Source organism: Carassius carassius, chromosome 8 (assembly GCF_963082965.1).
Source record: "Carassius carassius chromosome 8, fCarCar2.1, whole genome shotgun sequence".
NCBI classification, from domain to species: domain Eukaryota; kingdom Metazoa; phylum Chordata; class Actinopteri; order Cypriniformes; family Cyprinidae; genus Carassius; species Carassius carassius.
Window position 1 is genome coordinate 11,046,761 of NC_081762.1, and position 24,395 is coordinate 11,071,155.

The 24,395-nt window shown below is 36.2% G+C and overlaps 1 protein-coding gene across 4 annotated transcripts; it reads left to right on the plus strand.

Annotated features, from left to right (window-relative positions):
- Nucleotides 1–1,589: 1,589 nt before the first annotated feature.
- Nucleotides 1,590–24,384, plus strand: LOC132145244 (protein PALS2-like). 4 transcript variants are annotated; one of them, XM_059556100.1, is made up of 15 exons: nucleotides 1,590–1,715; nucleotides 5,085–5,161; nucleotides 5,270–5,303; nucleotides 10,454–10,623; nucleotides 16,299–16,417; nucleotides 16,702–16,854; nucleotides 17,482–17,634; nucleotides 17,778–18,005; nucleotides 19,486–19,617; nucleotides 19,712–19,808; nucleotides 20,102–20,170; nucleotides 21,011–21,172; nucleotides 21,290–21,492; nucleotides 22,290–22,418; nucleotides 23,327–24,384. In XM_059556100.1, exons 4-15 carry the CDS (start codon nucleotides 10,506–10,508, stop codon nucleotides 23,501–23,503), a joined length of 1,740 nt encoding a protein of 579 aa, XP_059412083.1. In that variant the 5' UTR covers nucleotides 1,590–1,715; nucleotides 5,085–5,161; nucleotides 5,270–5,303; nucleotides 10,454–10,505; the 3' UTR covers nucleotides 23,504–24,384. The 4 variants fall into 4 exon arrangements, with proteins under 4 accessions (XP_059412083.1, XP_059412084.1, XP_059412085.1 ...); XM_059556101.1 differs by lacking the exon at nucleotides 10,454–10,623; XM_059556102.1 differs by lacking the exons at nucleotides 5,270–5,303; nucleotides 10,454–10,623.
- The last annotated feature ends 11 nt before the right edge of the window (nucleotides 24,385–24,395 follow it).

A 24,395-nucleotide genomic window follows, 5' to 3' on the forward strand; every position in this document is an offset into this window, starting at 1 on the left:
ACTTTGCCACAACATATTTCAAAACCACATTACTATGAACACTTTTGTAACATGTCAAAATACTACCTTTTCAAGTATATGGTTTAACCAGTAATTAAATTTTGGATTTTTTTTCCCCCGCAACTTGAAAATTAGCAAACTGAATAAAAATAAATGATACAGGCCCAGACAGGCCACCATTTTGGAAATGTTGTCATGGCAACAAAAATGCACACATTGTCACATGACTGAACCTGTGTGTTCCTTATATGTCACTTAGGGACTTCCTGTGTTGAAAGTGAGGGATAATGCTTTAAAAAGAACTTTCCAGATAATCACCAGTGTTTGTGACACTGTTGTTCTGATGCGTATACATAATTTAAAGTTGTTGTGAAGTTGTTTGAAGCTTTTTAATTTTGTATACTTTAGCAACAAATGACCTAGTGGTCATATCCTGATTTTAAGTTTGTTTAGAACATCAGAGAAGGTCTTTGCCAAAATTTACATATTTCGAACATTAGAAAGATGAAAATAATTAATTCTGTAAAAATAATTTGCATTACAATGAAGATGATGAAAATGTGACATTTGAAGAATTAAAAATGTAAGCATTGCTCTACATATGCAAAGTTTTATAATTTTCTTCAGTGTTTTATTATCTACAGTTTTGTCAGACTGCCTGTCACGCATGTCTCCTGGGTCTTTCATTTCATGTCATTTATGTTTTGTCTTGGTCGTGTATTCCAGTTTTGATTACGTTTCCTGTCATATTAATTGTGCACCCAGTTCATATATTTTAGTTTCTTCTGAAAGTACATCCTGTCAGAGTATCTCATCATGTGTGCAGCAGAATATTGACACACTACATCAGGGCTGTTCCTGGAGATCTACCTGCCTGCAGAGTTCAGATTGAGCCCTGCTCCACACCTGTAATTATCAAGAGCTCTGAAGATTGTAGTGAGCTGGGGTCCGATGTCTTTATCAGGGTTGGAGCTGAACTTTGCAAGAAGGTAGATCTCCAGGAACAGGATGGTACCCCTGCACTACTTCTACCATTTTGCCATCTCCATATGACCATACTGTACAACATCAGCCATGCTGCTGCTGTTTTATGAATACTGCATATTCTGACATAATATCATTTGATAGTAGTGTTATTTTTTGCAAACTACAGGGCATATTCGGACACAGGGTATATTTCAAACTTCTTTCAGCTTAATACTCAATATTAAGCATATTGCCTGAAACCCCCCTTGTATACTGATTCCAGATACTAGAGGAAACCGCAAACTTTTGTATAAAGTGCGCCCTCTTGTGTGTATTCGAGCATCCAGGATCTTGCTTTTGTTCTTTTTTTAGCCTGTTTCAGTCTTTTGATAATATGAATTCTAATATAAAAGTAATTCTAATGTGCTTATATACAAAAGTAATAAACGCTAAACTTAATTAATTCTTATTCACTATATAAAACATCCACACATTGCCCGGCCTTCTCTTCTCTTACATTGTTCAAACGCATTAATCAATGCAACCAATAGCATAATCTGCCACGAGAGGGCGAGGCGTACAGTAAGAGCGCGTTCTGATTGGCCCATTCACACAGATGTCACGTGAAAGGCGGAGCTTAGCGTCTGATTGGCATTGTGTGTGTCCGAATAGTTAGCCACGGGACCCAAGAATACTGAAAGCTTTGAATATCTGGCCGGGACGACTGAAGAGGACTCGGGACAACCAAGGTGAGTGCATAGATTATATTATTTGCAAATTACGGATCGGAGCAAGTTGTGTTTCATTTAAAAGTAACACTATGTGTATGGGGAAGAGCCACTTTTGGGTAGAATTGACTTTGCCTTCGGAAGTCCAGCCCCCTGCTGTCCTTTTTCAGCGTGCGTGAATTTTTGCATGTTGTGTGTGTGTGCGCGCGTGTGCGTGTTTGGAAAGCACCAGGTTCGGTTTCTGATGGGGAACAGTGACTGTAGTGTCTATCCTCATCTGTCCATTCATGGTTCAGGTGAAACAGGTTATCTATCTGCTTTGCGCTTTGAATAAATAACAAAAATGGCCGCGTGTGTGAAAACATGTGCAAGAAATATAGTTTGTTAATACATATTATTTTTTTGCCAGAATAGATTTAGTTTGCCTCGTTCTGCCGATATTGATCAGTTTTTGCTCATCGGCTGCTATCATTCATTGACTGAACGTCCCGCGCTGCAGTTTTGATGGAGCGGAGCTCTTCATAAATACATCTTAATCGAACACAGCTGCGATTGTCTCCTTTTCTTGCTGTATGTAAAACGAGACTTTGTTCTGTAGAAAGAGGACAGGGTGGGTGTCCTTGCGCGTTTTAGCTTCTGTCGGCCTCAGTTGTGTTGTTTTAAAGGCGGCTGTCAATTGAAAACCGTTCTAGCGTGAAAGAAATTGGCTAAATATTGCATCATGATAGCTCGTTTAATTCATTATTGCGCAGTGTCCTACTCACACTCGAACCCTGAACATCTGCCTGTGTAAACATTTCCTGAGAAGTAACCGGGGAATCCCTCTACGTCATTACGCAGAAGACTTGGGGTTCCAAATGGGCGTGGCTTCAATTACCTGTTAATGTAAGGAAACATGTCAGGAAAGTCATTTTCACACCTCCACACTTTTTTTACTCATTGTTTCCACCCTTAACATACAATGTCTTAGGAAAATTCATACATTTTACCTAATGAAATACTTCTTAACAGTAAATTTAACTTATTTTGTTTTGTCAATTTATTGTCTTTATTGCTCATAGTAGAATTTTGTCTTTTTTGGCATTTTATTTTTGCTACATAAATTATCTCAAAGCTTCAGTGTTTTTTTGTAATTTGTAGGCTGTTATAAATGTGTCATTTAAATTAACCCCTACTTCTTCAAATAAAAATAAGTTCCCCTTTAACAGGTTCATCTAAAAATGGAAAATCACAGATATACATTACTAGTCAAAAGTATTTGAAAAGTAAGATTTTTCAATGTTTTTAAATAATTCTATTCTGCTCACCAAGCCTGCAATTATTTGTTCCAAAATACAGCAAACACAGACCGTAATATTGTGAAATATTTTTATTATTTAAAAATAACTGCTTTCTATTTGAATATATTTTAAAATTAAATTTTTCCTGAGGCTGTGACCAAAGCTAAATTTTCAGCATAATTTCTCCAGTCTTCATTGTCACATGACCCTTCAGAAATCATTCTAATATGCTGATTTGCTGTTCAAGAAACATAATTATTATTATTATTTTTTATTACAGTTAAAACTTTTTTTTTCTTCAACAAATCTCTAGTGAGTTTTTGTCTCCCTCACAATACTACTTGGCATGCTGTTCAGTTTTGCATTATATTTTTTTTACTTAAACTTTGCCCTCAACCCGACAGAAAAATTGTCCAAAAAAATGAAGCGTAAATAACACAAATTCAATTTTTTAATAGAATTATCTCATACTTAACATGATGAGAATTGTTGTTGTTGCTTTTCATTATTTGTTGTTCTGTAACATTTAGCACAATTAGTGTAATCCTCTTATTTGCAGGGCACTTCATCATGCAAACTGACCTACATTTTCATGCGAGGGGGGTTTGTGCCATGCTCTTTGTTGAGAGACGAGTGCGTGTGCGCTCCATCAAGTTCACTAATTATCAAGCATTTCTTGATGTCAGCTGCAGTAGCACAGGCTGTGGGAAGGACATTAGGCTGTTGGCAAATCCAGGTTACCAGCCACTCTTTTTGTGACTAGATTCGTAATAGAATGTCAATGGATAAATATCTTTATTTTAGACACTTTAAAACACTGAAATTATAATTTCTTTTGTTAGGCTAAGTGTTTTATGATTACGCCTGTCTTTTCGTGCACCTGTTTTAATGCTCAGAAAATGTTTTTTTCTTTACTTTCAAACTTTGTCCTTTTTATAGTAACATGTTCATGTAAAGAAAGCGTCCAGTAATGGCAGATATTCACTGAAGCTTGCAGAATTACAACTATTTTTATCTGTCTAGTAATATCCATTGCACACTCTCAAGCTTTTTCATTTAAAATAAATATGCCTATGAATGCTCTTTGTCTTCTTACTTGTCTGGATGTCCCATTTGTCAAACTCATCTTTCCTGAAAATAGACTGTTAAAGGAATACTTCAACCAAAAATTTCCCATCTTTATGGAAAAATGAGTCCATGAAGATGTAGATGAGCTTATTTCTTCATCTGAACAGATTTGGAGAAATTTTAGCATGACATGACTTGCTCACCAATGGATCCTTTGCAGTGAATGGGTGCCGTCAGAATGTGAGTCCAAACAGCTGATAAAAACATCATAATAATTCACAAGTAATCGACATGACTCCAGTCCATCAATGGACATCTTGTGAAGGGAAAACTGATCAAATATTCACTTCTGGCCAGAATATGGGTCTATAATCTATAATAAATCCATCTCCTATTGTTTCGCATTAAAACAACATTTTCATTTGGAACTCTTTTGGACTGTTTTGACTTGTAAATGGTGCTCAATCTCTGCACATTCTCTCCTGATTCATACAACAAACTCAAGTGCCAACATTTTGGAGTACATTTTCAGCAGATATTCATTTTTGGTCGAACTATTCCTTTAAGAACCACATTTCATGGTTGTTCACACTTGTTCTATTACTCTAGTCAACATTTGAAGTGGATCAAAACCTTTCATCAGAGTTGTCCTAAAACCAAAATGCGTTAATGTGTTAAAAAAAAAAACTTTTTTGATCCACTTCAAATGTTGACTACTATAATTCAAAAATGCATAAATGTATTCAAACAATATGATTATCACATCGTTATGTATGTCAGATGGCAAATATAATGCTAATAAATCATCATCATCATGTATTGCTTTTATAAAGAATAATTTTTTATGTTTGTGACATGAAGAGATGAATGTGGTATGGAACAAAACAGCCAACTGCCTCCTGACCTCAAATGACAGTTCACACAATGTCCCGCTGTGACAGGATCAGGGCTGTGACAGTCTCCGTCCCGACCCGAGAGGAGAACTGTGTGTTAGTGTCTGCGTTTGCTCGAGCAGTGTTAAATGGTCCTTCTCTCTCTGTAGATTTGGCACTTGGCTGGAGCAGTGGATGAGAAGTTTGTAGCAGATCGGGGAGGGAGTGGGAACAGCATCAGCCACAAGTGAGTTGTGTGTAATTGTGATCAAAGGAGCATATGTTTGTTCATGGATCCAGATTGTTACTTGAAAGGATATGAACTGTATTAGTGAGTGTGACATTGTCTTCACAGCTGGAATCTCATTGATCCGCAGCCATGATCACAGGTAGAGATGGTGAAGTGAGCAGGAGAGAGATTGAGTGCACTTATCTGGCCTGCAACTTTCTATAAGAGTACTGTTTGTAAGCAAATTGTTAAACGTCTGCAAAATAGCATGTAATTAGTAAATAAGGCCACCTATATAAATAGTTGTAGGGATCCGTGAGATGTAAACACAAATAAAATGGTAGAGATAAATAAGGTTTAAAGTGATGTAAAGAGTTTCATTTCACAAGTTTAGCTTTTTAAATTGTTGAATATCATGCATAAGATGCAAATGACTGACATTTTAAATTGTAATATCAGCAGTTTTATTTTAGTATCGAGATCTTACTATGGATTTAATTAATTCGATTTTATTAATTGTATTTATTTGAATTAATTTTTATGTATTTTTTGTTTTCATTCAAATTTTAGTACAAAAATAATTTGTTTTTTTTTTTTGATAATTTTATTATAATTATAAAAGTATATATATTTACATTTTAATTGTTTAATTGTTTTAATTTAGGATTTTAATGTTAAGTTACAGTAAATGGAAATGAGAAAATATGTATTTTTATTTCAAGTGACACAAATGGATTTTAATAATTTAATTTACATTTAATGATCATCAATATCAATGTCTATTTAGGAAGGTTGACAATATATTGTAACTTGGTCAGATAAGTCCTCATAGTCTCTCTCCACACATAAACCTACTAAAATATGTTTAATATTAATATTATGTTAATGTTAACTAAATATACTTACAATTGTTTTGGGTTTTATTAAGTTGGTTTCTTTTAATTATGTCTAATGGGACATTGTAGACATCAAATTCTGCTAAAGGCACATTCTGCAGTTGCTACAGTCTTATATTAGTACTTCAAAATTGCAAAGGCTCTCTATGTGTAGCTTGGAGTTAGCCTGCAAGCTAATACCATACAAAGATAATGGGCTTTTTCTGCGACTGCAGATTGTACCTAAGAGCCGAGCCGATGATGATTTGCATGTCCATGGGCTGTCAGAGGTAATTTATTAACTCTGTGTCTCCTGATTTACTTCTTTGGAATCATTTACTCATATTTATGTTTGAAAATGAGTGCTTAATTAACCAAAATTGCTATTTGTTCAACTGGCTAATGCTAAAGGATAAGATGGCAGCAAAATTCAGCTTCTAAATACACTGCAGTTTCCTACTAAATGCATCATTTAAAGCACATGTGCAGTAAACATATGGACCTTTACTGGAAGTATCTCACCCCTCAGGCATTATTCATTCATATTATATATGAATCATTTACACATCTGATGCTCAGACGTGCCTTTTCAGCCTTGCTCCAACAAGCACATAACGCATTCTCTAATCCACCACCACGGTTGTATTGAGATTAAAATCCGACTCAGATTTACTGAATTCAATGCTGTGAGAGGGGGGAGGAAAAAAAGGGAGATGTGGGGGAGGGGTGCTGGATTAGGACAGATCGTATCCTCTTATGGCTCAGCTGTGCAAGAGAGTGACTATCATTGCTGGAGGCCTCTACAAACTGACCTCGGATCAGACTAGGCTACTGTCTCAGTATTAAACGGAGAAAGGTTTATTTTAGACCAGCCATTTGGATGAGTCTTTTTCCAAATTGGCACAGTTTGGCCATGCTATGCTATTTTGAATATAGTTGTATATACAGTTTATTTAGTATAATAATAATAATCTATATTTTTCTATAGTGCCTTTTTTAATGTTACTTCTCAAAGCGCTTTACATAACAAATAAAACATCCATATAAAAATGCAACACATAAGCGATGGTGTATTTATATAAGTGACAAGAGTGCATTTTGTACAAGAAAAAAACAACTTTATTCAACAATTCCTCTCCTCAGTGTCTCTGTGCAAATCTGAGCTGTACGCAGATGGCGTTACGCTCCACGCTGCGCTGATGCGTTGTTTGCTTTCAAACCAAAGCGTAAATACATGTCAAAAATGCATCCTTGTAGCACGGCTGAAACAGAAGAGCATGCGCCATCTGTGTACTGCTCAGATTTGCCAAAATGGCGATACGCTGATTTGGAGAGACACAGAGGAGAGGAATTGTTGAGTAAAATCATTATTTTTGTTTTCTTCGTGTACAAAAAGTATTCTTGTCGCTTCATAACATTACAGTTGAATCACTGATGGCAGATGGACTATTCTGACGATGCTTTTCATACTTTCCTGGACCTTGACAGTGTTATTTATTTGGCAGTCTATGGGACAGTCTCAAGCCTACCGGTTTTTATCCAAAATATCTTAAATTGTGTCCTGAAGATGAACGAAGCTGTAACCATTAGGCCACGACTTCCCCAAAGCCTCAAATAGATTGTTTTCAGTTAAATGAGAAATTAACTGAGTAGCAACAACAAAAAGGGAGATTGGAAATGGGATGAAAATTGTTAAGGTTTTCATAATCAGCGTTTGTCTTTTTTGGTACAGGTGAAACAGCAGCTATTTTAAAGGCTGCTGGCACAACACCAGTACAAAAACAAATTTATAATACTCAAGACAACAGGACACAAAGATACAAAACATGATTGAAACAAACTAGTGGGTAAGGAAGTGGCTTTCATTTAAGAAACCTCCTTTTGAAGGGAATATGTGTCAAGTGCGCACAGATGTGAAAAGTAATACCAGTATAAAAAGGACTATTTGCCGAAGAAGAACACAATGTAGAGGTACAGACACAGTTTCGTACATTATCAATCTTAGTGCCAAAAAAATAAAGAAAAGTATTACAAAGATGGGTTGCAACAATAACAGGCGAAAGACAATTACAATTCAATAATTTGTTTTGATTATTGTGTATTGTCTTAGAAAAACAATCAGATCTGGCGGAAACAATTCCAGCCTTATGCTCATGTAAACAATCCTTCCATGCTTGATAATGAACAGTCAGACCAGAGAAACGCCACATATGCTCCATCTTACGACAGGAAGTCTTCATTGCATGTAAACTATCATTATACCAGGGAGCAGGTCGCACAAATGAAACCAAGCGTGATTTTTGAGGAGCAAATGAGTCAGTGCAGACAGGAGAACATAATTTAACATTTAAACTTTAGCCTCCAAAGGATCAGATGAAGAGAAACTACTTAGAGAAGAATAGATAAAAACAGAAAAATCAGAAGGCTCAATTGATCTCCATATACGTTATGTCATAGTACGAGAAGAAGAGATGTTAACAACAGGAAGATTCATTTAAAAAAATTTTTTTAAATAATTGTACAATTAATATTGTGCAATTTATTATTGTATTGTTATATGATTTATTTTTTATTATTATTATTGATTAGCCTATTTCTTTTCTTTTTCTTTCTTTTCAATTAGACTATATTTGTTTGGAAAATAATCTAAGTTCTGTTAGTTTTAGTTTTTCATCATTTAGGAACTGAATTTCCAGTTTTAAAGGGATAGTTCACCCAAAAATGAAACTTCTGTCATTAATTACTCACCTTCATCTCTTTCCAACCCGTAATACCTTCGTTCATCTTGGGAACACAAATTAAGATACTCTTGATGAAATCCAAGAGCTTTCTGAATCTGCATAGACAGCAGAGAACAGACCCATGTTAAAGTGTCAGAAAGATAGTAAGGAAATTGTTAAAATAGTCCATGTGACATGAATGGTTCAACCATAATTTTATGAAGCTACAAGAATATTTTTTGTGTTAAAAAAAAAAGCAAAAAATAACTTTTTTCAATAATGTCTTCTCTTACAATTACAAAAAGTATTCTTGTAGCTTCATAAAATCAAGGTTTAACCACTGATGTCACATGAACTACTTTAAAGATATCCTTACTACCTTTGTGGGCCATAAATGTGTTTACCATGTGTGTGTGTGTGTGTGTGTGTGTGTGTGTGTATGTATGTATATATATATATATATATATATATATATATATATATATATATATACATACATATATATAAATATGTAGAATATTTAAATTAATATTCATTAGTTTATTTATTTATTCATTCATTCATTCATTCATTATAATTATTTTTTATTTTCAGCAAGGAATGTTGCTGTTTTTACTGTAATATGTAAACGATTGAAGCCTAGGTAAGAGATTTCATTAAAAACATTAACCAATCTTAAAGACCCCTACACTTTTACAGTAGTGTATTTTTATACATTTCAGATAGCTATTAGTGCTAGTGGTTATGTGTAAAGAAACCAAGTTGATTCGTCCCTAAAATATGCATGATATATGTTTGAAAATTGCATAAATCCAAAATTAGGTGGTTATTGCTTTAATAATCAAGTTGGTTGGAATTCTTGGTTCACTATGATGCTCATGAAATGAAACTAAATGAAAAAAGATTATAATGTGTCATCGCTTTCAGAGTAAAACTATGTGAGCTGCTGTTAATACATCCAGCAAGCTAATGCATTTGACCCCAGCTAACATTATCAGCACTAAAACACAGCAGCTTACCAACTAATTCAGTTTAAACGTTAAACATTATACAATCAATACAGGCATTCAAAGCTTTTGACTGTTGGCAGAATAAATGTGGCCTGCTCAAAACGTGACAGTAAATATGAACCTCCTTCATATACAGATGATTTGGTCTTCTTGAGTTGAAGAATTTTTCATTGTGAAAGCCCAGAAATGACAGCATGGACTTGCATTATGTTTATGAGCAGGATTGTGACAGAGAGTGAGACTTCCAGAAAAACCAGCGGGAGACATGTTGAATGAGGGTGGCTGAATCTCAGGTTGGCCCCTCAGTCCCCTTGTTTGAGAGCTTATATAAGGACACTTATGTAAGATCCATTTGGGGGCTTAATTGGGCGATGGGCTGTCTCTGATGTGAGGGGGTGGAGTCTAAAGCAGCAGGAGGGGATTGTGGGATTAGATGTTTAGAGGGTGGGCTGTATGTGTGTTTTTAAGTGAAGCGCTAGTAAGAGGATCTGTGTATGTTTATGTATGTGTATGTGTGTCTCCACATCTGTGTTTGGTCGGCGTCTGGAATACTCTCTCTACTTTCCTTGTCTGTATGTCTCTCGTACTCTTTTTCTGTCATTCTGTTTTCACTCCTCTACCTCCTGCCACTTTTTTATAGAGTCAGAGTAGAGTTGTGTCTGTGTAGGTTGTTATTTTATCAGTCTTTTTGCTTTCACTGTCAAGTCAGCATTGTTCTTGCAGTCCAGTAGAGCAGAGGTCAGATCTGACAGCAAGAATGATTCTCACTGTGGGTGAAACGTTCTCAAACGGAGCAGGTTCTGACTCGGATGCTGGGGGCATTGGAGAAACTGGGGAGGCGGTGTCTGAACTTGAAAGCGCAGACACTTCTGGAGGTTAGAGATCTTCTTGTTTTTTCATATCCTCTGTAATTATGCGTTCAGAAGTGAATGGCATTTCATGGCTCTTAGACGAGGGGTGTTAAGCAAACCAAAAGAGAACATGAGTGGGTTGCCAGGTTGTGCTAAAGTGTGCAGACCAGAGTAGAGTATGTCGGTCGCTTGTAGCAATGGTTTGACAGATGTGTTGCATATTTGTTCAATTTATGTATTTATATATATATATAAATATAGAGATTGATGGTGAGAGAGGATCTCTTGCGGAACTTGAGAGAAAAATGTAATGTATAAGTTACACACATGATTCGGTCAACATAGAAACATTCATTTGTTGTCTAATATTGAACAGATATTTTTTAGGTGGTGGAATGCTTCAACAATTAATCAAATATCACAGACAAACGAACACACTAAATCAAAGGGAAACTGCTACCTCAAATTAATTACCTGCACATTTAGTGTTCTCGTATTTGAAGGACTGAAGTGTTTTCTTTTTTTTTTACTGAATTCACTAAATTGCTAATTAATGAACCTAAATCAGTACATTTTTGAATATTATTAATTAGTCAGTACTTTTTATAATAATTATTTGTTTTAATTTTTTTATTATCAGCCAATCCTTCATGGGCCACAGTTTGAGTATGCCTTATAAAAATATTGCTTTTTTCTGGTTTTTTTTATTTATTATTATTTATATATATATATATATATATATATATATATAAATATATATATACAAATATACACTGCCGTTCAAAAGTTTGGGATCAATAAGATTTTTAATGGAGTTTCATGTGCTCATCAAGGCTGTATTTATTTGATCAAAAATACAGAAAGAAAAATTAATATTTTGAGATATTATTTCAATTTCTAATATTGGTTCCCTTTCGATACTACACTTGACTGCGTCGTAAGCCTAATACGACGCCGTAACCAATGGCAGTAACCGTTCGATGGCCAGCTTGGTGGTGTTGGAATCTTGTGGTGGTCTGAATCTGACGGAGATCAAGGACGTGGATAAAAATCAAGGTGAGCCAGGAGTGCAGTGCAACCCTGGCCCCTTGGGCGAACCCCAGCTGGTACGAGCAGGGGGCAGCAGTGGGGATAGTTGGCAGGCGGAAAGTCATCTTCACAGATGCTTCCAAGACAGGCTGGGGAGTCCTGTGTGTCCTAGAGTGGGCCCAGCACCACCTGCTCTCACTGAGTGTAGCACATGTGCAGGGCGTTCTGAACACAGGGGCGGACATGTTGTCCTGGGGCATTGGAGGAGTGGAGGCTCTATCCCTATAAGTCAAGGATTCTCTGGCCCAAGACTGGCCCAGTCTCCTCCTTTATGCTTTTCCCCCGATTGGTCTGATCTCCCAGGCCATCAGACGAATCAGGGAGGTTGCCCACAAGGTCCTCCTGGTAGCCCCTCTGTGGAGTTGCTAACCATGACTCTCGGACCATCAGGGTTGTCGCTAGATGAGCCATGGCTGAAACCCCTTGAGATAGGACCTCCTCTCTCAAACGAATGGAACGATATGGCACCCAAGACCCGAGCTGTGGGCTCTTCATGTATGGCCGCCCTCCGAACCACTTCAAACTGCCGACTTACGTTCTCTGTCACTGAAAACTGCTCTGCTAGTGGCGCTAGCATTGGTTAAGCAAGTAGGAAACTTACAGGCGCTCTCCGTGAGCCCTTCTTGTCTTGAGTTCGGGCCTAACGACTCCAAGGTTGTCCTGAAGCCAAGACACGATTATGTCCCGAAGGTTCTCTCCAACTGCATCCAACGAAGGTTCTCTCCAACTGCATCCGGGTTCTTGGTGTTAGTTTAAGGGCCCCTTGGCACATGAACTGTACGAGGCCAGCAAGATGGTTGATGTACCTACATCCCCAGTTGATCTGGGATACTTTACATATTCGTTACAAGCCCCTCCTAGTGCTCTGGGCGAATACCCGGTCATCCTTCCTGATAGCACGGTGTGATTGTATTGTCCCCATAGCATCTTAGCCGAAACGGCTTACGACGCAGTATCGAAAGGGCGCAAGATACGCAAGGACATCACTTCAGTCAGATTAAATCAGTTTGCCTGGGTGAGACGACTGTTTATATAGTTCGATGCTTCGCTCCTTTTGGCGGACTCAGGCGGGCTCGTTCACCATAGGCTTGTGTGGCTCCGCCACGCCGCTATTGGTTAGTTTCCATCGAACTCCACGAACCAATGGTCGTGCAGTTTCACTGAGTGATTGAAAAAGGCTTCAGAAATTGGAGAAAAGGACTTTTCCCATAGCGTCTTAGCCTAAAGGGCTTACGCAGTACTTGTTCCGTATCTAACTTGTTTAGCTTGTACTAACAAGTACTTGTTTCTGTTTTAATATATTTTAAAATATAATATATTTCTGTCATCAAAGCTGAATTTTCAGCATCAATACTCCAGTCTTCAGTGTCACATGATCCTTCAGAAATAATGATAATAATTCTATATGAATAACATTTTATTCATAATTCTTTTATGAATAAAAAGTTAAAAAGAACAGCATTTATTTAAAATGTATAATTATAATTTTTAACAATGAGTCTTAACTATAACTTTTTATCTATTTAACACATACTTACTAAATAAAAGTATTCATTACTTTCAAAAAAAGAAAGAAAAACATTTAAATGGTGTATATTGTGACACAATATTTCCATTTTTAATAAATACAGTTTTTTTTTTCTTTTATATTCATAAAATAATCCTTAAAGTATCACAGTTTCCAAAAACCATGAAGCAACACAACTGTTTCCAACACTGATAATAAATCAGCATATAAGAATGATTTCTGAAGAATCATGTGACAAAAAAGACTGGATAAATGATGCTGAAAATTCAGCTTTGCATCAGGAATAAATTATATTTTGAAGTATAATACAATAGAAACTGTTATTTTAAATTGCAACAGGTTTTTTTTTCTGTATTTTGTCAAATAAATAAAGCCTCGAGGAGCACAAAAACCTTGGTAAAAATGTGTGTGTGGGTGTATGTGTATATGTTACTTGAAAAGCTCTTCTTGTGACATTTAGCACTGACTGTTTGCATGGAATATACAGTAAATCATTTGTGTAATTAAATATTTGGGAGTGTAATACCAGTACATGACAAAACTGTCATTTAACTGTCAAACAGAGCGCTTATGTCTTTTATTATGTTTTTTAAATCAACCAAATGAAAACACAGGTTACAGAATTTGACAGATATGAAAGGACGTTTTTATTAAAGGATGTGTGTGCGCACACCGCACACATATGTTAACATCAGTTGCATGCTCTCATTTTTTAATCTCATTTTATTTCGTAATTTCATTTGTGTTTTATTTCCTCCTCAATTGTTTATTACTCTGTCAGTTTATCCATTATGTACTCTGTTCAGCCAAATAAGGGAGGCCCCAGGGTGCATCTCTCTGTGACATATTTGCAATAGAAAATGTGTTATAGTGGCACAATGTCAGAGCTTGCTGATGGTTGTTTCTGAACTACAACACTGTCTGACCTGAATTAAGAGAGTGGAACTGAACCACTGAAATGATGTTAAATATTCATCTGTTGGTCTAGTTTCCTGAAGGAGAGTAAGTGTGTAAGCACACAAGTGCTCAGTGAGTGTTTGACAGAGGGAGATTTGTCAGTGACTGTTAGAGAGTGGTCTTATTATCAGTATGACTACACAAAGTAAAAAAACTAAAACAAATGTAAATATACATTTAGTTTCTGCCAAAATTAGTTTTGTTTTTGGTCTGTACTGAAAAGTAATTTTCTTAATTTTACGCAAAATGCGGTGTTCGCACAGTTATTAGGTCATGTTTTCTCCCTTTTTTTCCCCCCATACCTCGACAAACGCCTGTCTCCCTTTTTTGCATAATGCGATATATCCGCTCAACCAATCACAGCGTACCATTCTCACACTGTAAATGGTAACAACCAATCACAGCACACCATTCCATGCACTCTAGACAGTAATGGCGTTGCTTTGAATACACTCTGCATCTTAGTTTTACTCATCTACTTTGTATTTTTTGATCAACAAACAAGGGCTGCACGATAAATCGCATGTGATTTGTCATGTGCATCTCATCAGTAAAGCCGGTTCTGTGATTAATGGTACAGATAAATCTCCATCACGTGATTTCAGATGGACCAACATTTAATACACAGAGCCGTTGATCACTGAGAAGCTATACTATATCATGTTCATTAGATGAATAGCATTCGATTATGAAAGTGAAATTGCGTAGCGTTTCAGTGTTAGTGTTTTTATTAATGCCATTTATGTTTTTGTTCATACAGCATATAGCACTAGTCAACTAAATGAATGTAACATGCCAAAGATTAATGCACTTTTGGAAGTTGAATGTAAGGGAAATATCATTTTGGAATTTCAGTGGTCTAATGGGATTTTGCTGTTCATGATGACATTTTATATTATTGCTGTAATTAATTTATAGCATTAACAAGATGACCCACTGAATTCATTTTGGAAGCAATGACTGATGAATGTATTTTTAGTCCAGTGCCTGTATTTAAGTACTGATTATGATAACTTACTATGTTGTGTATTTTCATCAGTTTCAATATGAAAAATAACTTTCATATTGATTCAATGGATTTACTGCATTTTGAGAAAATATAATAATACAATTTTATAATAAATATTGGAAAATCAAATCCTGGATTTGAATTTTTAATGTTATTATAATCTAAAGATGTTATGTGAAAGTTTGAAACAGAAAATAGTCATTTTCATCTTGCCAATTTCTTTGTAAAGAAAACAAATTTTTACTCAAATTAATCTAAATGGATTTATTGCATTTTAGAACCAAACTCTTCACATATATATATATATATATATATATATATATATATGTGTGTGTGTTTGTGTGTGTGTGTTATTACATTTACTATTTAATTGAATAATTATGTTGATCTTGTTATAATAGTGGTCAAAAGTTTGGAATAATTAAGAATTTTTAATGTTTTTGAAAGAAATCTCTTATTCCCTAAGAGGCAATAGACACAATGATTCAAAATTACCTAACGTATTATGGATTCCACAAAAATATTAAGGAAAACTCTTTTTAACATACACATTTTCAAATCAGCATTGGAAATTCAGCTTTGCCATCACTAGAATAAATTACATTTTAAAATATATTAAAACAGACAATAGATCCTTTAAATTGTAATAATATTTCACAATATTACTGTTTTCTGTATTTTTCACTGTGTCTTAACAATCGCTATCTTTTGACCTGTATATATATTTTTTTATTTCTATTTTATTATGACTATATAGCCTTGCTGATTATAGTAATATAAGAGGTTAGTCAATATTCTTGGTGTCTCTTTCTTTTTACACACATACAACAACATGTGTTTCACGCACTATACTGGTTAACACTCAGGAAATGACCTGACAGGATCAAATGAACACTGAAGACAAAAGAATATCTAAACGTGTACGATAAGCTGATGATAGTACCGTGGAGGGGGGTGTTATATTTCAGCCATCCGTTATTGGCTGATATAAAGTTTGTTTAATCCTGCAGGTGAATCTTTTGCCCTGTCCTCTGACCCTGGTGTGTAATACTCCGCGTGTTGCAGCCAGGTGTGTCTCATGTCATAACCACTCTCTCTCTCTCTGTATGCATGCAGCTATGCAGCAGGTGTTGGATAACCTTGGCGAGTTGCCTGCCACCACTGGGGCCAAAGATATTGACCTCATCTTCCTCAAAGGCATCATGGAGAGTCCCATCGTCCGCTCGCTGGCCAAGGTATAGCACACCCAGCTGCCTCGACCTTGCTCTATCTGATTTGCATTGCTTATGAGGTTAATCTGCAAACAAATTGAATTTGTGACTGATTAAGACTGAATGATATGGAAATTAAACTTGTGTTTGAACAGCACACTCATTTACAACACATTCTCAAAGTCATGTAGACTTGTTCAATGAAACGGTGTCATGCCGTTTCATGTCAAATTGACAGAGGAGCTAGACACGGTCAGAAATATCAGTTCATGGATTGATTGATGAAATGATGAGATGATTGTGATCAGGCTCATGAGCGTTTGGAGGATGTGAAGTTGGAAGCAGTGCAGGAAAATAACGTGGAGCTTGTGACTGAGATTCTGGGTGACATCAGCGGACTGAGCGTACGAGATGACAGCGCAGCAGAGCTCTCCAAAATCCTGCAGGAGCCCCATTTTCAGGTACAGGATCTTCCTGTCTCACCTCTTTTTGTACCTTCTCCTCCCATTTAATCTCATGCCTTCCCTCCTTGTATCGTCTCGTCTCATCTCATTTCATACCATGCCTTCTCTCCTTGTCTCGTCTCATCTCATACAACCTTCTTGCTTCTTCTCATGCCTTTTCTTCACCTTCACTTCTTTCCTCATCTCATCTCATACACCCTCTTCTTGTTTTATCTTGTACCTTTTACTCTCTTCTAATCTCATACCTTCTCTTCTCATCTTGCACCTTGTGTTCTCTTTTCTTCTCAAGGCTTCTAATCTAATCTCTTACCTTCTCTTCTTGTATCTCCTTTTGTCTCATCTTATTTCATACCTTCTCATCTCGTCTTGTACCTTCTTTTCTCTTCTCATCTCATACCTTCTCTTCTTGTTTTAGCTCATCTTCTTTTCTTCTCATCTTCATCTTATCTTATACCACTTCTTATCTTGTCTCACCTTGTACCTTCACCTCTCATCTCAAACCTCATTTCATCTCATCTCTGCCTTCTCGTCCTGTACCTTCTAAACTTTTCTTAAATATCCCTCAATATATTTTATAATTTTTTTTCTGCTGTATTTTGTTCACATTTTTTCTCTTAATTTCAGTCTCTTCTGGAAGCCCATGACATGGTGGCGTCTAAGTGCTATGAAGCCCCACCCCCTCCTGAAGCGACCAATGATGCGGCAGTAAACAATGCTCTTATGCAGGCTGATGCAGTCAGGATGATTGGCATCCGCAAGAATGCAGGAGAACCTCTGGTGTGTGTTTGCAAATATATATATTTATATGTGACCACATGTTTTAAACTCTCAACCAGTCATAACTTAATAAGTCAGTATCTAGTGCTTCAGAATGAAAGCGCCTGTATGTGTGTCATTACTCATGCTGTGGTTTCGCTCAGGGTGTGACCTTCCGAATGGACAAGGGTGACCTGGTAATCGCTCGCATCCTCCACGGAGGGCTGATTGATAGGCAGGGTCTGCTGCATGTGGGTGACATCATAAAGGAGGTGAACGGGAAGGATGTCGGCAATAATCCCACTGAACTCCAGGAGATGCTCAAAGAAAGTAGTGGAGGAATAACACTGAAAATACTGCCCAGCTACAGAGACCAGGTGGCGCCACCACAGGTACACACACACACACACACACACACAAATATCCATATACTGCTCAGAAGTTTAGGGTCAGTAAGATTTGTTCACTGTTTTTGAAGGAAGTCTCTTATGAAATATTATTGCATTTAAAAATAATTGTTTTCTATTTTAATATATTTTTAAGTGTCGTTGGTGTCACATGATCCTTCAGAAATCTTTCTGACATTCTAATTTGAAATAGAAAATTAATTGAAAGGGAAATCTTTTGCAACACTGTTAGTTAGTTAGTGCTGGGCGTTATACCGGTTCATACCGAATACCGGTGTTTATTTTTCTTATTATATGAATTTTTAAAATACTGTAATACCAGTGTCGTTTAAATAATGTTCGGAACGCGTTTGAGAGGGGTCTCTTGCTTTTGCACTGTGGCGAGGACACAGCAGTATGTGTTACTAAGCGTGAAAGTTCAGAAACTGAAGCTGTAGAACGTGATGACAGAAGAACTCGTCCACAATATCCACTGACCACCACACATGTCCATCGCCCACTGCCATCAGCTCACACACACCACAGCGCTAGATTTAGCAACTTTCAGATGCTTTTAGCTGCTTTTTACTGTACAATATATGTACTGACTAACCTAGCAACCTTTTTGGATAAAAGACGCAGGCAGTGAGCTGTATGAGACAGAAAAGTAATGCCTATAGCCAAAACCACTGCATAGCTGCTCAACATGCATCTACTTATGCATGTTGATTTTATTAGACGATGTTGTGATTATAAATGAGGTTAACGTATTAATGGGTCATGTTTCATCACTATTTAGAGTGGAACTTTTCAACAATATTCACTCATGACCGTAAAATAGGGCATTCTAAGTCACACATTCAGCATTTGTCTTTGGGGTTGCATTTGGCCATTGTTTTAAATCCCCTTATTTTTTATAGTAAAACAGATCCCTAAAAGAGCCCTATTAATAACACTCCACATGCTATCTGGGGCAAAACACACACACACACACACACACACACACACACACACACACACACACACACACACACACACACACACAATTAAATCTTATTACATGGCTCCTGGTATTGTCTCTGTATCTCACATCTCCCTCTGTATCTCACATCTCCCTCTGTACACATAATGTATTTATGGCTTCTCAAGAAGCTTTTAAAGAGGGATTCCGCTAATAACGTAAATCATCTTGTTATTGTGATTCAATTTTTCAAAGTCCATGACACTAGGCTCCAAAATAAGGCTTCTTATTTAAATACATTTATGTAAATATTATATCATCCCCTCCTCCTCAGTCTGTGGAGATCTGCCATGGACATTAAGTCCCTACACTTGTCAAATCATGACGTTTGATCTAATATGAAGTTATGTGTGTAAAGTTATAATGTTAAAAAAGATTGCATATATGAGATGAACACCTATGAATGACAGCACAGTACTTGAATGAAACTATTTGGATTAATTCCACATGTTTTATTTCTCTCAGGTTTATGTGCTGCCACATTTTGACTACAATCCAGCCAATGACAATCTAATTCCATGCAGAGAGGCGGGGCTTGCTTTCAAAAGGGGTGATATCCTGCAGATTGTCAACCGAGAAGACCCAAACTGGTGGCAGGTGTGATTACTGTTTTTTTTTTTCATACCTGTTCTCAGTCGTGTGTATATTGGTCGGATATTGTGCGTCACTGACCATATTTTTTGACTGACAGGCATGCCATTTAACGGAAGGAGGTACTGGGCTGATTCCCAGTCAGTTTCTGGAGGAAAAGAGGAAAGCCTTTGTTCCTAGAGACCTGGATGGAACAGGTGATAAACCTAAACATGTTATTCTTGCCAAAACATGAAATGAATCAAAATGACAGGAATATTCTGAAACTTCTAAAGCTGTTTCAAGGACATATTGTATTAATGTATTATGCTTTCGCTATATTAACAACGATAATGGTATACTTTTGTATGAGATACAATTGTGTCCATTTATAATAGTACCACAAGCCTACAAGAAAAAAACAAACGTAGTGCCATCTAGTGGACAAATATAGAATTACATTACATAATATATCTCTTTCATTCGTCTTCTCCTTTTTTCTTTTTTTTAGGAATCCTGTGTGGAACAATAACTGGTAAAAAGAAGAAAAAAATGATGTACCTAACTGCCAAAAATGCAGGTTTGCAGATAAAATACTTGGTTTATTGTATTAATGTTTTTTGTTTTGTTTTTGTTATAAAATTGTAATCTGAAAGAGACTTGCTAAAAATATTTTTTTATATAATTGATTAATAATGGTTCTTATTATTATCAATGTTGAAAATGTTTTTGTTGCTTAATTTTATCGTGTAAACCATGATATATATATTTAATTTCTTTTTTTCAGAATTATTTTTATAAATACAAAGTTCAAACTACAGGATTTCTTTATAGATACGTTTTGTGGCATCATAATTGCCTTTTTTTTTTCTTTTTCACTGTAATATCATTGCTGAATAAAATTATGAATGAATTTTATTATTAATATATATTTTTTATTTCACAATATTACTGTCTTCATTTTTAATCAACTTCATGCAGCCATTGTAAGCATATGATGCTTAATTTAAATTTTTTTTAAAAATAAATAAATTAAATGTAATTAATTAAATAAATACATTTATTAATTAAATTGTGTGTGTGTGTGTGTGTGTGTGTGTATATATATATATATATATATATATATATATATATATATAAATAAAATTCCTGTTTCATGGTGAAACATCCAAAAAATCACCACAGACATGCCCTTTAATGAAAACTCAAGATATTTGCAATTTAACATCACAAAGGGCTTTAGATTACACTGAGCAAAATTTGGTGTTGATCTGATTAAATCTCTAGGAGGAGCATCTGAATAAAACCCAACACCTTAAAATTCAAATAGAATTTCAGAATTGACTTAACACACACATACATCTTTACCCTAATATTGATAAATCCAATGTGTCTCCTCTCCTGTATGGTTATCCTACAGAGTTTGATCGGCATGAGCTTCAGATCTACGAGGAAGTAGCACATATGCCACCATTTCAGAGGAAAACCCTCATCCTGATTGGAGCGCAAGGAGTGGGGCGTCGCAGCCTGAAAAACAGACTAGTTGTGCTACATCCCGCTCGCTTTGGTACCACTGTACCACGTGAGTACCTAATGAATACTCCTACCTCCAAAATATAATAAAACACAAAAAGCAAAGCAATGTTTTGTTCTCGCCCATAGGTTTACATATTTCTTTTCTTCTGTCTCAATATCTCAGACACGTCTCGGCGGCCTCGCAGTGACGAGCAAGATGGTCAGTCATATAGATTTGTAACACGTCTAGAGATGGAGACGGACATTAAGGCGGGCCGGTACCTGGAACACGGAGAGTACGACGGTAACCTTTATGGTACTAAAATCGACTCCATCCATGAGGTGGTGAACACTGGCCGCACATGTATCCTGGATGTCAATCCACAGGTGAGTGTCTGAGAGGCTCACAGATATTATATTATGTCATTTAGGCTAATTCAAATGACAAATTATATGCACTGCCATTCATAAGTTTGAGGTTAGGATTTAAAAAAAAAAAATTATACTTGTATTCAGCAAGAATACATTAAATTGATTGAAAGTGACAGTAAAGACACAAAATTATATTTCAAATAATTGCTGCTCTTTTAAACTTTCTATTCACCAACAAATTCTGGAAAAAAGGGCACTTTTGAACAAATAAATGCAACTTTGGTCAAAAATTAGAGACTTCAGACTTTATTCAAATATATCATTCAATTTAATCTAATTATTAAATATTTCAAATAAATAGTTAAGATATTTTTCAGGAATTGTCCCCTTTATCTACAAGCACATTTTCTATAATCATAACATTTATTCTATCAGGAACACTACTTTCTCCTTTCTATATTTCTACTCAAATGTTTCTCACTCACGAGACCTAGACTGCATTTTGGTGGCCTACATAAAGGTGGTCCCTCTGTGGAATAAACACAACCTTTAGACAAACAGACCAAACACTTTTTCCCAGTGAGCTTCATCTTGTTATGTTGTGCACCAGTCAACCATCATATAAACATGCAGGTATTCAGTGTGGGAAGCAGAGAGGGTCAAACCTTTGTGCACCTTTAATACATGCATGAGATATCAGAGACTTAACATCCATAAATCATATAATATATGATCAAACCCCTTGATATGGACGTTTTATCTTTGTATTCTAAATGTTAATAGTTTTTCACTTTTACATCATCTGTCCTCAGGCTCTGAAGGTGTTAAAAACGGCAGAGTTCATGCCATATGTCGTGTTCATCGCAGCGCCAGAGTTCGACACACTGAAGGCTATGCACCAAGCTGTGGTTGATGCTGGACTCACCACCAAACAGCTCACAGTGAGTCTCGTTCAACTTTTCCTACGCTATATTTGCATCGTTGTAAGTTTATTGGTTAGCCTGGCATTGGAAACTATGCTACCCATGATGGTAGCACATCCTGCAAGCATTTCCTGCTTGGTGAGATGTGCTACCTACCTACTTCAGCATTTATATCATTAGTGGTACACCTCACAAGTTTCTTCTGCCTCTGAAATATTCTTGCATGCTGATGTTTTAGATATGACAGTTTTAACTGCTGCTATGTCATTCTGAGTACAGGGCATGTTTTTTAATCGTGCTTCTATGTAAACAATAAATTAATGCTTTTATAAAGCAAGTATGCATTAAAATGATCAAAAGTGACAGTATAAACATTTACAATGTTACAAAAGATTTTCATTCTATTAAAAAAATGTTTCTTTTGAACTTTCTATCCATTATTTTCATGACTATGACTATCAAATAGCCCTTGATGCCTTCAGTGTGACTCTACAATTTTCATAGTCATGAAAATAAAGAAACCTCTTTGAATGAGAAGGTGTGTCCAAACTTTTGGTCTGTACTGTATATATACAGGCCATGAGCTCATAAATATTAATAACGCTTCGTTCGCTCAAGTGATTCGCTAACATCAAAGTGCAGACAGTGACAAGAGAATACTTGTGCAATATTTGTGCATTAGTCCTACCCACTGCTGTAGCAACAGAGCTCCATTTAGTCTTAAACTCTTAATGAATTCCCTCAGTCTGTCTGAAAAATGAACTTTATAAATGTATCATTGTTCTGCAAAAAGGCAGAGGAAGGAATTCAATATTTGTAAAAAGCTGCAATAAATATTCAGTGTCATTTATAGTGGATGTTTTACACACTGACTGAATAATCCTTCTTAATTTAAGTAATAATTCTGTTCTCTCTCTCTCACACAGGATGTGGACCTGAAGAAGACCGTGGATGAAAGCGCTCGTGTCCTGCGGGCTTACAGACACTACTTTGACCTCATCATTGTCAATGATAACCTAGACGGTGCATTTGAGAAACTGCAGTCAGCTGTGGACCAACTCTGTACTGAACCGCAGTGGGTTCCAGTGAGCTGGGTTTACTAGGGGCATCTTAAGAAGATCACCATACAAAAGTGTTTGAGTGTGTGTGTGTCTGTATGCGTGTATGCGTATGATTGATATGTGAGGTGATCGATGCGGGGCAGTGAAGTCAGTGACCGTTTGGATTCACCAACCCAATGAGAGTCGTCTGCCACAAAAGCACGGTTAGCCCCAGCCTCACTATTGTGCACACAATGTAAGATTTTTCTACTGAAGCTGAAAGGGAAGAGTTCTTATTTATTTTAGTATTTTGTAAGTTTTAAAAAAATATCTTTCTATTTGTAACATCTTTGGAGTTGGAAGAAAAGAAAAATGAGGAAAACTGAAACCGGCCTTGAGGAATGAGAGGCCATTTTTAAATTTATTATTGTAGTTGTTTTTACACGTGCTTCTCCTTTTTGCAGTACCTGAACCTACTGTGATATTTTGATTTATATTCATAATGAAGGACTGACCTGACCGAGTGTAGCAGGCCAAGGGCTCCTGTAGAACATTCCTAGATCCAAAACCATGAACCATAAAACTGTTTACATAGACCCTGATCTGGTTATATGCTTCTCTTCATATCCAGAAGAGATGCATTAAATCTCTTTTATGCAAAAGTCCATATCAATGTCTGCAGCTTGTTTTATTTATAGTGTGTGTGTTTTGTAATATTTAATACACCGATTTTGTCTGTTGTACAATGTTGGGCTGCACGTTGTGTCTGTGTCTTATTATCATTAAAGAACCGAACAAATATTCCTGTTGAGTTCCATCTTTTTCTTCTTTCTTGAATGTCTTTCAAATTCTGTCTCAGAATGTCATGACCGATCTGCCAAATGTATTTTTGTCTCTATGTCAACAAGAACAGTACAAGGCAATAAACAGATGGACCATTGTTATTCTTTGTTCC